This window comes from Falco punctatus (assembly GCF_963210335.1).
Source record: "Falco punctatus genome assembly, chromosome: 12".
Classification (NCBI taxonomy): domain Eukaryota; kingdom Metazoa; phylum Chordata; class Aves; order Falconiformes; family Falconidae; genus Falco; species Falco punctatus.
This window is the reverse complement of record NC_137592.1, coordinates 27,319,908-27,333,722: the sequence shown is the minus strand read 5'-3', so window position 1 is coordinate 27,333,722 and position 13,815 is coordinate 27,319,908. Positions and strand designations below refer to the sequence as shown.

The 13,815-nt window shown below is 42.3% G+C and overlaps 1 protein-coding gene across 1 annotated transcript; it reads left to right on the top strand.

The window, feature by feature from the left end:
* Positions 1 to 227: 227 nt before the first annotated feature.
* TAF1A (TATA-box binding protein associated factor, RNA polymerase I subunit A) lies at positions 228 to 12,048 on the top strand. Its single transcript, XM_080408704.1, has 10 exons — positions 228 to 658; positions 1,936 to 2,105; positions 3,421 to 3,534; positions 4,361 to 4,559; positions 5,250 to 5,380; positions 6,249 to 6,407; positions 7,490 to 7,556; positions 8,889 to 9,009; positions 10,377 to 10,537; positions 11,705 to 12,048. Exons 1-10 carry the CDS (start codon positions 520 to 522, stop codon positions 11,845 to 11,847), a joined length of 1,404 nt encoding a protein of 467 aa, XP_080264830.1. The 5' UTR covers positions 228 to 519; the 3' UTR covers positions 11,848 to 12,048.
* The last annotated feature ends 1,767 nt before the right edge of the window (positions 12,049 to 13,815 follow it).

Sequence of the window (13,815 nt, the reverse complement as noted above, 5' to 3'; positions counted from 1 at the left end):
CTCAGCCCGGGTGCCCGGGCCCCGCCGCCTGCGCCGCTCCCTACCCAGCCCCAGCCCCAGCGGTGCCGAGCGACGCCCCCTCAGGGCCGCAGCCGGGCGGGGCGGGGGCGCCACCGGGCCCGGCCCAGACCGCCACGGCCGCCGCGCGCGCCCTGCCGCTCACGTGGCCGCGTCCCCCCCAGCGCGCAGGCGCGCGGAGAAACGCGCCTCTTCCGCCATGGCGCCGCGCGCGTGCGCCGCAGCACTCCCGCCCCCCGGGCACGGCGCGGCGACACCTCCCTGCGGGCGGGCGCGCTGCCGGGCAGCCTGAGGGGCCGCCGGCCGAGGCGCTGGGCTGCGGCTGGGCCCGCCCGGTCTCCTCTCTCACGGAGCGGCCCGCTGTCGGTGCGGGGCTCGGCGCCGTTAGCTCAGGGCCGGAAGGCCTCCCAGGGGGCGGCGATGGCGGCTGGCCGCGGTAGCCGGGGGGGAAGGCGGTGAGGCGGTGCCGCGCCGCGGGTGTGGCGGCCTGCCCCGGGCGCCATGGACAGCTCGCTGGAGGAAGAGGAGGAGGAGGAGGAGGAAGAGGAGGTGGCGGCGAGGAGCCCCGCCGCGCAGGCGAGGAGGGCCCTGCTGCCGGGCCTGCACCTGCCCTTCCTGCCGCCGCAGTTCTACCGACCCGGTAAGGGGGGACTGGGCCCGGGGTGGGCCCGTGCGCCGCCGCCCCGCTCCCCTCCGAGCCTGACGGAGGAACGCCGCCCCGCGCCCGGCCTGCCGCTCCCCCCACCCCATCCGTCCCCCGCCGTTCGCCGTCGGTGTCCCGCCGGGGAGGCGCTGGGGCTCCCGGTGCTCTCGGGGTCGGTGCGGCGGGGGGGCGGCCCGACCGCCAGTAAGGGCCGGGAGGGGACTGGTAAAAGCCTTGTGGGTGCAGGTGACTCTAAAATATCCGGAGTTGTTACATACGTATGTACCCATGTAAGTATATGAAATAGCTCTGTAGTGAAATACTTCACACCAGTTCTGTCCACATCAACTTCTCAGCAACTTGCTCTGTAGGACTTACCTACAGTAGCCGCAGTCCCTGTTGCGTTACCTTGCGGTGTTCGCTGTGCATTTTATTTTCTGAGTACTTGGATCCTCTGAGGTTAGACATAGGCATGAAGACCAGACCTATAGGTAGGTCAGTTAGAGGTGATTTTGTAGAATGTGCTGTAATAAAACTGCTTCGAGCCAGTGTTGGAGCTGTTCCTTTACCTACAGCTTCCAGGTTAGAGGTAGTTTGATGAGGGCTTTATGGAAGGCCCTTACGGCTTGAGCATATTGTAGGGATATGTTAGATCGTGCTGTACAGTCATGAGCTTTAAACAGCTGTGGAAATAAGGTTTCAGTTTTGTGCTACAACAGGAGTTGAACCAGTATCCATGTAAAAAGAATAAGTGGCCTCTTTGCAGTTTTGCACTCAAAGGAAAGTAATTCTCTACATTTATCTTTGTTTATAGTGGGAATTTCTAAGCCTTTGGTACTGGAGTGGCCTCTTTGTATGTGTGTATGCAAATCTTCAACACAGCAAGGTCACAAATGTAGATGATAATTAGTAAGGCAAGAGAGTGGTCCTCAAAATATAACAAAACGTACCGTGAAGTTATCAAAACGCTGTGGTCTTGTAATTCTGGTAGGTTAGTAGTATGTAATAATTGGCTTTCCACTGCTTCAGGTGTCTACAGCTGTGTGCTGCTTGTAGAAAACACCATTTAATATTTTTTCCAGCTTTTACCATAGTCTTGCTTCCCTGCAGACTAACAGGTGTATTTACCTTCAAAACCACATAGCTTAAGATCACTTTTTGTGGTGTCTGAGAAAGATCATATAAGACAGATCCTGAAATAATAGGCACACTGTTAATCTGAGTAGACACTGTGATGTTTGTGGGCTTAGTTGATTTTTGTTTGTTTTGTTTAGCATCTTCCCATGAACACAAATTAAACTTCAAGAAGAGCAAGGAAGCGTGTTTAAATTACATTCAGGATGCCATACTACAAAAGCAGTGGAAAAGGGCTGCAGAATTTATGACCTCATATGTTGAGTCACTGGAGAAAGACTACTCTAGGGAATATGTGGGTCCATCAGAGGTAAGCCAATGTCCCTTATCAGAGTTCTTTTTCTTTTGCAGTTGAAAAAATACTTGTAAGAAGCATCTATAATACTTCAGGGCCAACATTTGTTTTAATTAACTAATCACAGGCTTGATTTTTTCTTTTTAATTAAAAAAAAAAACAACAGAGGTAAGACCTGAAAAGTTAAGCAACATTCATAAACTAAACTAGTTTCTTAAAACTCAAAAAGCAAACAAAATACCCCCAAAACCCAAATGCTTCCAAATACAAATAAGCCGCTGTTCAGATGTTGATGTAGAAACTCTTGGATACAGAAAGTACACCAGATGCCATGATTTATAGTGCCCAAGGCAGCATGCTGTCAGTTACTTACCAGGAGTCAGCCTCTGCACAGGCATGGCTCTGCTGTGGGTTTAACTAGCATTGCTGGAGCTTGAATTTCACAGAGATCTCACTTTCAGGGGTGCTTAGAAGCTGCGTGCTGTTCCATGTTTTTCCTGGCAGAGTGCTCAGTGCTGCCAAAAAGTTCTATGGGCTTGCAGGCTGGTTTTGTGGGTGTGTTGTTTTCGGGGTTTTTGGGGGGTGTGTGTTTTTCGTATGTAGGCCCATGACACAATAGATGGAAACTTTGCTTGGTGTAAGTTAATTCCATCAGAACCATGTCTATGAAAAGTCATCTTAAAGTAGTCTTCTAAAATGGAAAAGCAGTAAATACGTGCCTGCCACTGGCCTGCCATCAGTCAGAATCTGTTTGAAAGTGAGTGGCTTGTTTAGGTCTTTACCAGCTCCCCCAATACTTGCAATACTTGTAGCAGGTACTGAGGAGCAGGAGGAAAGGGGATCAGAGCTGTTAAAATAAATGGAGTACTTGAATATGGCTAGCCTGCTGGAATACTTTTTGTTACATTGTGTAGGCAGACCTTGAAAACAAATGTACCTAGGTGGAAAGCTATATCTAATTGGAAATAATCTTTATTACTAAGTTCAAAGAATTGTGCATACCTTGTGTCTCAGTGGGTTCATATAGAAGGAAAACAAATTTTTGGTAACTGGAGGGGAACTTTCTAACAAATGCAGTTTTCATAAGCTTTGCTAGAGCACTGCGTTTGTAAGGAGCAATTATGAAGCACCCACTGAATGATTGTAAAAGTCGTTCTAGATGAGTACTTAGGTTGCCATAGTAGTAGGTAATATTTAGTATTGTTATTTTATTTGCAATTCAAATGTACATTTTTTCATGTTACACTAACTGTAAGTTTGAGAAGACTATATACAGTGACTGTTGCCACTTCTGTACTAAGATTATTTTTTAATCTCTCCGTATTAATAGATCATTTGGAGAATAGGAACCGAAATTTTGTGCCATCATTCACATAGCAACATGAAAGAGTTCAACTCTTTCATAGAACAGATGAAAACTTTAGGAGTAAAAAGGTATTTGAAGGTGAGTCTTCACTATACTGTGGACTCTTGTATCACCCATATGTAGTTGTTTTCCCTGTGGTGGCTCATTCAGACTTACAGTGTTTTGGTTTCCTTGACTGTTTCTCACTTGTGGTGGTGCTTCTATCTTTCATTCTGTTACATTTGTTTAAGGCCTTCAACGGAAGCTCTATACAAGAGGTTACTAGAGCTAACTGAAGGTTTAGACTTTTATCCAGTGCCTGATCACCATGATAGGGTGGTAGGATATCCCTTTTTCAGGTGTTCTGCAGTTGGGTAGCCAAATGAAAAAGCAGCAAATGTAATCCAGCTGGATTTCCTCAGGACATTTCTGGATCTTTTTGAGTAGGTACAGCACCTGTTAATGGAAGCAGGTTTTTGAGACAGCCTTGATAAGTACCACTGAGTGTCTGCCCACCTGATGAGCGATTTTCTGCCCCACAGATTTCAAGAGCTTCAGCCCTTTCCCTTCCCAGGGATACGTCTTTGTGTATCAGATATGCTTTTAATTACTGATGTTTCTTGTCCATCTTCACACAGAAAAAATTACTTAGGTCCTTGGCTCATCTTCCTGCCCCCTGTGACACTCATTCTCTCATTCCTGTTTTCCTCCAAAATTCTTTGTAAAGATACTGTTTCGATAAAAGGATATGTGTAAAATGCTCTTCTAAGTAAAATACTTTACTAACCATGTTTGCAATATTTTATATGCCTGTCCGTAATGAGTCCCTTCTTTCCCTGCACATCTGTGTAGACCTTTGCTGTATTGCTGAAAATCTCGCCATTTGTGATGTGAAATGCTGTGGTATGGACTACTTGAATTGCAGGTTTGCTTGGAGCATGCCTTTCATCTCCTTTGTAATGGACTAACAGATGAAGCTTACCAAAACCTGTGCCTGGCAGAAAGCTGGAGATTTGGAGAACAAAGAGTCATTCAGGATAAAGAAATAAAGCTGATTCAGGCTTACAGGGGACTGTTGGACTACTATAGCTGGTCGAAGCAGAAGAGCATCGTGTTGGAACATGGTGAGTGTGTTTTATGCTGAGCTGTAAACTTCAGCTTACTTGCTTGTGTAGACATCATGGTTTGCAATGACACCTTCGCTTTACTAGGCTTCAAAATTTGATGGTAAGCGTGGTATGTGATTCTATATCGGCAATGATAGTGATGCAAAAATGGTGTTCTGAAACTTTCTCTCTGATTCACATTTCTTATATCCAGCCAGCATGACCTGAAATAGTGATCAAATGAACGTATTAACTTATAGCAGTGGCTTAATAAGTGCTTGACTGCTGCTAGAATTTTGAGCAAAAACCCCCAAAACTTGTGTTTGAACTTCAGTTTCTTTAAACGTACTACTTGTGTGTGGCATCTAATTCTGCATATATCTACTGGATGTGCATTATCATTTACATTGGATCACTACTTGTTTCTGTGAAAACTAGTATTTAATTTGGTTTATGAATCTCGTGCTGGTAGCATCTTGTCTTGGAATACTACCCATCATGCGCTGTAAGTTGAAACTGGGTGATAATAAATTTGAATGAAGACCAGTGAAAATGTGTTTCAATACTGAGGAAACTAAGACCTCTTAGAAGCTCTCTGACTGGAGTCCTTGCTTTGCAAAATGTGATCATCTCATAGGTGCACAGCTTCTTCGAGATTCTTTTTGATGACCAGAGCTAACTTTCTGGCATTCTTTCATGTTTTGGTAGGTCAGGATGGATTTGAAGACTTGTCTGTTGAACAGGAAATGCACGGTTGCTTTCGGAAGGCGGCAGTGAACTTAAAGGAGATTATTGAAATACCTGGAGTCTGGGATCAATTTGTGAAATGCTATGTGGATGTAAGGGCATGTTTTATAGATATCTTCCTTTTGCATTTCTCTTGTCTAGTTTTCATTAAGATGTCTGTCTGCAGACATACGTATATGTGTGTGGGTGACAACAAAGTATTTTAAAAGCAACACATCTGTACATGTATCTCACTGGATTTGATTTAGAGCACAGTTTACTCCTGGTAGAACTGCAGAGCCTGCACAGAGTACAAAAAGGACTTTTTTTCCTGGCAATGCACAGATAGAAATAGACAAACGGCTTGCATATTTTGTTTTCATGGTACTAGTACAGAAATGGGAGCACAGCTGCTTTGTTTAAATTCCTGAAAACAAGTTCTCTTTCTGGTAAGAGTGTTTTTCTGGATACAGTAATTGTTAAAGACACCAAACATGCAGTCCCACTCTGTGGATTTTTTTTGGGAGTTTGTTTGTTGGTTTTTTTTTAAGTATCTGCTTAGAATTTGTAATTTAGAAATAAAGTTGTTAATTTCAAAAAGATTGTAAGATTTACTTTTTGTCAGTGCTGGTAAGCTCTGACTTAAAGCACATCTTGGCACTGACAGCTGCCAAGTTCTCTCTTTAAAGACATGGCAGGCTGCTTTCAGTGTTTCTTTGCAGTGAGCAAGTGCTGGTAATTCTCTGACAATTAAGTAGGTGTTAAAGGCATTTTCTCCTGTAGTGTGTGACTTATTTTTTTTGTGTCTATCTGATAAGAGTAGTCAGTAAAATGAAAATACACTGGTCTTAATCTTATCTAGTATGCTGGGCTCCTGTATACAGACTGTGCTAATGGGTAGTTTTGTGGCAGCCTGAAACTAGTTGTAAGAGTTTGATTTGTACTCTGTGGCAGACTAATGACAGCCTTAACTTCTCTTAGTTGCTGGAGTTCTATGGAGATCATAACGAAGCCCGCCAAGTATTAAATGAGTATGCCTACAACTCAAAGTTTCCTGCTAATCCCAATGCTCATGTTTACCTCTATCAGTTCCTGAAGAGACATGGTGAATCAAAGAAATCACTCATATCTGCACTGAAGGTAAATATTACATAGTAGATACAGTCTGTGGTAATTCATGTTGCATGGTGGTCAAAGAGTTTGGTTCAGTTGAACTCCTGTAACATTACTTACCCCATTGTATTCTTTGAGGGAAGTGGAGGGTTACAGGAGTGTTAGTGGCAGGGGTGCTAATGGTGGAGCAAACAGTATCCTTTACTGTCTTTGAGTTCAAGTCTTTGTTTTGCCTTTAACTGATACATCATATAACTTCTTGTAGTCTGTAAACAAGTTCAGAGAGCATGCTTACATGGTTCCAGAAGTTTGTATCAGCAGTCCTGTAGAAAACATGCATTGATTTCTGTTACAGTTTGACCTTTATATGTTGAAGAAATGATTAGGTGCTTGCTCTTTCACATATTGATCCTGCCTAGCCATTAGTTTCTCTGTTTTCAATCTGTGCGTTTAAGCTAAAATAGAAGTTAATGTTTGCTGGCTGTTGGCAGACAAGGCCTTGCTGAGTTAGGCTTTTGTATAGTTGCTTTTACGTTCTTGCTTTCCTTGCCTGTGCTCATTGGTCTTGGTAGCTTCTTGGAAACAAAGTTTTGCAATTTGTTTTGCCACTTGATGGCACTAATGTGCTTTCGTTAGGGCAGGTGTTTTAAAACAGCTTCATAAAGTTTAGACTTTTAAACTGTAGCATGTATGTATAAAATGCTGCCTTCTCAGTGCTTTTTAGCACAAATCAAAGAACTGGTCTCATAGGTCTAGAAACTGTGATCCAATGCACAGAGCAGCAGACAGGGGAGCTAGAACTGGCCTAGGAAGGAAATGATGTTGCCTTCTAAAAATGACACAGTAGATGGGTTTTGGGCTGTTCCTTGAGAATGTTATGTTTGTCACATGCGGTGTTTTTCAGCAGCCATCAAAGTATTTCATCCATTGTGTCACAGATGTGCAAAATGGACCTAGATGGTTGTTCTTTGTATCAAGGGACTAAGGTACCAGGTGCTTAATTTTCATAACCAAAAGCCTGTGCTTTTCTTGATCAGGTAGAAGGCTTCAAAAGTTTTCACTTTAAAATAATGTACCTGGGTTTTGTTGTTTCCTTTTTTATTTTTCAGATCTTGTATGATATTGTTCCTTCTCACGAGCTAATGATAGATTTTAATATCATGCTTCAAAAATCAAGTAAGTCTTTAAATATCTTTGCTCTTTTTCTTTATGTTAATCTAGAGTAATATTATTCTCCAGCCTTCTTTCTGCTTTTTGAAGTAGTTTTTTTTATAATAAAAAAAAGCCCTCAAACCCCAACTTTCTAATCACAGGAACCTTTAAACTGGATGTGTGAGCAGGCATTTACAAACTCCTGTAAACAAACGCGTTTCTCATTTTAAAGGCTGATCAAAGCAAACTGTTGTAAGGCACGGCCAGGATCTCAAAAATAATTTTTTTTGAGATGCCCTACTCACTAGGTTAACAGTTGGACTTGATGATCTTAAAGGTTTTTTTCCAACCTAAACAATTCTGTGAATGCCAGGGTCTCCATTCCCTTTTTAGGGTCTTTTGATTTATTTTTTTAAAATTATTCTTTCTCTTCTGGAGGAATTGAGATGGGTCTGTGCTTTAGTTTGTTGTTATTGATCAAAGACAAAATCTTCCTTGTCTTCAAGGGAGTTTTATCTTCAAGCTGGTAGAAACATCTTTTTCTTTGGAGACTGGTTTTTTCCATGCTGATCAATTGTATTCTAAGCTGTCTGCCTTCTAGTGACCTGGAATGTTCTAGCATGTCAGCAGATTGGTGAAATGGCCTTGAATAAGATTGTTCTCTCTTCTGCTGCTTTTCTTCTTTGGGAGGGGAAAAAACCAACCTCCTGGGTAAAACCTGCCTTTTTCTGGTCTTGTGTGACCCATTTGCTAACTTTTTGTAGCTGATCAGGACAGTCTGATTTTTTTTGAAGAAACTTATACTGATAAACATAACTTCTCCACATTTACCTGCTGTGATAGGTCAAGCGTTGTTTAAGAACTCTGCTGATACATTACTAGTGATGTGAAATGGCTGGTTTATTCATATCAGTCCCAGATTTGATTTTTCTTTTTTTGGTGGCATCTCAGGATTTGAAGTGTTCTAGAGGCACTGTGTTCCCTTCTTATGGGAAGAACATGTTGGACAGCGGTGCCAGTCGGAAGGACTGATTGAGCTTTGGAAACAGCAATTACTGTAAGCGAGGCAGTGTGGGATAAGTGAGTGGTACTGTGTGTGCCTCTTGCGTCAGCAGATTTTGAGCAGGGTGGGAGTAGGGACACAGCGTCTCTGGTATGAGTTGTGCTCTAGAGCCAGGAAGTACTCCTTAACTTTATCTCTTGCAAGGCACAGAAGGCAACGGGGGGAGCTCCCAGTTCACGGGGACAGTTAGCAGCATTTGAGGAGGCAGGATGGAGAATTGTATTTCACTTGTTGCTTATTAATGAGTTCAGCTTGATCTAAGTAATTAACTAATCAGCCTAATCTTTTTCCAGAAAAAAGAAAAAAGCGTCGGTTGGGGCTAGAAGTCATTTTTTCAGCCTTGGATTACGCTGGCTGGAAGGAAAATGTAAAAGCGTGGAGCTGTTTGGCAAGACAGGTGAAACAAATTGTGATGTAAGTATCTCTGCAATGTGCTAAAACCAAATGTGTCAAGTCTCCACCTTTGGGCAGTTGACAAAGTGACACCCTATAGCCTTTCTCTTCCTGCTGGTAACCTAAGAGATGTCTGGCTTACCCTGAGTTCTGTGGCAGTGCTTGGCTGCAGTGTGCTTTCATTGGGAGGAAGGAAGAAATTATTGAGGAGACTTCCAAATTTCCATTATTATCATTGCCTGAAAAAATGATGTGGGTTTTTTGTGTTGGGTTGGGTTTTTTTTTCTACCAGGTTACATGGTTATGCAGGAAGAGTTACTCAGATGTTTGGGTAGTATTTGCTGCCCATTGCTAATCTCCCTCTTTTGCGGGGGAGGGAATCGAGTTGTTGAGTCCGCTGCTTTGTAATTGTGTAGAGTATTTGGAGCTGGTTTGAGAATTGCTGGGCTGCAGTAGGGGCATAGCTGGTACGGTACAGGCTGGTGTGTTGTGTGATGGTGCTGTTACAGAATGCAGCCAGTGTATTATTTAAAGTGGAGCCCACACCTGTGTTCTTGCCAACACTGACAGACATGGCCTCTGATTTCAGAAGCAATCTCAGACACTCTGTGCCCAGAAGGCCTCTAATGTCTAGACTTTTTTTTTTTACCCAACAAACAAGGTGTTGTGTTTTTAAGCCCTGTATATTTACAGTAAATTAATTCAGTACTTAATTTGACCTGTTTTGCTGTTTTATTGCCATCTCTGCAGCATCTGCTATTAAGATCCAGAAGCAAGTGGATTAAAGCTAGGAGTGTTGTTGCAGAGAGTTAATAAAAATGGTATGATACTCTAACTTTGCTTTTTTGTGTTTGAAGACAACTTCAGAGTATCTTGAAATATACTGGGCATCTTGGTTGTTTTCATGGGAATATCACTTTCCTGTTGTAGGTAGTTTTTGTTGCTGAAATGCTTGGTTTAAGGTCTTTATTGAATAACAATTGGGATAAGTTAGTCTTTGAGTATGCACAGAGTAACACAAACCTTTTCTAAAAACAAACCAACCCCTTGATACTACTAAGATGTTGACAAACTTCAAGAAACTTTATTATTATTGACAAATTGGCACACAAGTCAAAGGTTTGCTTCATTTCATACCATAATCTGTGTTATTGCCAAGTCTAAATAAGGCTGCTAGAGTTCCCTTCCTGCTTCCCTAGTGTTGCCAGGGATTAAAAAACCCCGATTCTTTCTGTTTAGATTAATGTTTTGGTCTGCAGTGTAAGGTCGGTTGTCTATACTAGCAATTTATGAGACTTGTAGCAAGTTGATTATAAAATTCAGTGACTCCTAAATAATCTTCTCATCCCAATTTAAGCTTTTCTGTAACTTGCTTTACCTTTTCCTAGCTCTGAGAAGCATCTTGACTGGATCAAGCAAGAGTGGAAATCCAGAAAGGACTGGTGGCCAGCCTTCCATTTTAGCCGTTACTTAGCAAAAAGGAATTGGCAGGAAAATGAAAGCCTTTCATATGAAAAAGCTCTGGTGGCTGGAATTTTACTGGGAAAGGGTAATAATAAATATTTTTTCCTTTTGGCTACATAGAACAGAAACAAAGCCTAGTTCTAGTCCTAATGAGGCAGGATGCAGCTGATCTACTCCTTGGAAGAAACGTGGTTTCTTTCTTCTAGGAAAGATTGTTGTCTTTGAAGCTGAACATGAGAAAATACTTAAATCATTTGGTATTTGACAGTAAGGCATATTTTGCATAACTTGGTCTTGTGCTGGTTTAGCATTCTGTTGTATCTGGCCTTGTTAAGCAGTCACAATACTATTTACCTTGTTCAACCCTCAAGCCATAATTTCAAAAACACACAACATGCTTCTGAGTGAAAGTTGTGAGGACTGTGGAGAGCTTGCTTGCTGGATGCCAGCCTAGGCAGTGTCTGGGTGAATACTGCAAGCAGCTGGCCATTAAGGACAGTGAGGTGTTTGTAATGCAGGAAAGAGAGGGGAGGTTCTTGAAAGAAAACCATTAGCAGTTAGGTAAGAGGGTGAAGATCATGACCTCTTCAGTAGTGTTCTTTGAAATGCTGCCAAAACCAAGTGGAGTATCAGGCCAAGAAGCTGCTGTTTAATTGAGAATGAGAATATGGTGTGGAAACTGTGGTTTGTACAATGGTTTGGCTGATGGGCACTTTGCTCGTTGTCAGCTTTTCTATATCTTTTGGACTTCATGAAACAGTTTCTCATATTGAAAGTCATTTTTTGTTTTCAGTAATATGTTATCAAATGTCTCCCGGCCTTTATTTGCAGGTGACTTAATAAAATTGTTCCAGCTCTAATTTTCTTTAATGAAGTTTCTGTGCTTGTTGGTGTCAATATGAGACACTCTTTTTCCTTATCCAACACAATAAGTTAATGTATGAAATCAATGGTGCTTTACACTGTTGAAATTTTACTTTCTGACCTTTTGAAGAGTAAAAACAAAAGAGAAAAATATTTTGAAAGATGCAGCATACAATTATGTAAGTGTAGAATATTTTCTGGGTCAAATGAGGATAGATAATTTAATGCTGCAGTTATGTCTGTAATGTGCATTTTTTAGATTATTGTATTACTTTCCATTACTGAAAACTCATAGATGTTCGCATGTTATTTAAACAATGAAGGCATCTTGTATTTGCTTGTATCATGGTAAAACTTACAATACTTTTTTCTTTTTTTTTCTGCTTAGATTGCAAGTACTTTAAATATGTATCACACCAAGGCTGCAAAGCTCAGGTGGAGAGGTTTCGTTTCCTGAAGAAATTTGTGAATAAGCACAATCCTGTCCACCTGAGAATATCTGGTCTTTCAGATTCCTCTCTGCAATCTTGATTGGAAGCCATTCTTAAGGTTCTTGCTTTTTCCTTTTCTCTTACTTTTTCCTCTCTGTGAAACTGACTTCTGCATTGATGCTATTCTAAAAGTTCTAGGCAGACCCTATTGACTCAGTACTAGAACTTTTTTATCTGTTTCTGTAAAAATGGTTTGGTTTGTATTTATTTTATAATAAAATGAATATAAGTCAACTTACAAGATTGAGGAATTTCTTTAATATTAGTCCCATATTTCGGTGTGAAATGCAAACAGCATTGATTTCAAATACACCTTGAAAAATATTTAGTATTATGGCGTATAATTTCTGTATCAATGGTATTGTAGGGTTGATCCTCCTTGTGTTTAGATGCGTGGAAGGTGACTTAGATGACTGCTGGAATGTAGTTCAAAATCCATTCAGGACTCGCAGTGGCATTCATAATAGGTGTAGAGTCTTACACTAGGAACACACTGAAAATGCATTTCAACCTGAGGGGTTACATAGCTTGCTGCTTCTAACTGATCATTTCCTGACATGGGTAGAAAATGGAGAGGCATGTGTCACTTTTTTTGCATTGTATATTGAGAATTACAGGCTGTAAAGTTCTACTGCAGCTTGTTCCATAGAATCAAATAGATGATGCATTTCAACATATCCAAAAGTGGGTTTTCCACATGTCATACTTGTGGTTTGTATGTTCAGTTCAGGGATTGTTTTCACATTGTGGGCAGGAGGGAGTGAAAGGCTGGTGTAGCCGCACGGCTACAGAGGGAATTTAGTGTTGCAGTGCTTTGAAAGAGCAAAGGCACAGAACTGCTGAAAACTTCTCTGCCTGGTAGAAGAGGCTTTTTGCAGTCTTGCCTATGAATTGAAATATGCAGTGTTGCTGTATTTGGAAAGCAAATGTTCGTGACTACACACATTAATTAGCATTCCAGTTTGCTTGAAAGCAACAAAATGGTTTCCAAATACTACTACTGTTTAAGTGACAGGTCTGTAGAACTCTAGTGGATGAACTGCTTGAACTGCCTCTGGAAATGAAATAAAGATGTCTAACAGCATAGTAGTATATGGATAAGTACAGCTGTGCTTTTAAAAGCTGAGTGCTTATCTGGGAATTTGGTCTGGGTCAGTATGGGTTTTATGAAATGTGCCTTAAGACAACGTGTCTTAAATATCAAGTGAGCTAATTGTATGTTTTACCAAAACCCACCCCCACAGTTGTTTGTAATTCCTGACCTGTGTGCTGGTTTAGTTCTGATTCCTGAAGAATGCTGCTGCCTCGTTCTGTAATAGTCAGGGGGTTTTTTTGTTGTTGGAGATTTTCAACTGGGTTTTGACTAATTTAATTTAGATTGTGAAGTTTCAAAATGTTCTTCTTCAGCATCCCATAAGGTATCCCACAGCCCTGGGAAGCAGAACCTCTTAGTCTGAAAGGTGATCCAGATTGTTGCTCCCAGTGACTATCTTGATGGGTTTCATGCCAGGGCAGTGGGGCTAAAGCTGTGCTGGGACAGCCCTGGCAGGCAGGCAGCCAGGGGGGCCCTTCCCTGGGCTTCCTGCCTGCCGCTGTGCCCCCTGCTCCTCTGGGCTTGCAAGGGTGGGCTGGTGACTCCTGTATGGGCCTGGGAGCATCCCAGCAGGGTATTGTAGGATCATAGAATCATTTAGGGTGGAAAAGACCTTTAAGATCATAAAGACTAACTGTTAACCCAGGACTGCCAAGTCCACCACTAAAACATGTTTTTTGAACACTTCCAGGGGTGGCAGTTCTACCGTGTCCCTGGGCAGCCTGTTCCAATGCCTGACCACCCTTTGGATGAAGAAATTTTTCCTAATATCCAACCTACGCCTCCCCCGGCGCAACTTGAGGCCGTTCCCTCTTGTCCTGTAGCCTGTTATCTGGGAGAGGAGACTGACCCCCGCCTCGCTACAGCCTCTCGTGTCAGGTAGCTGTGGAGAGCCATCGGCCCCCCCGAGCCCCC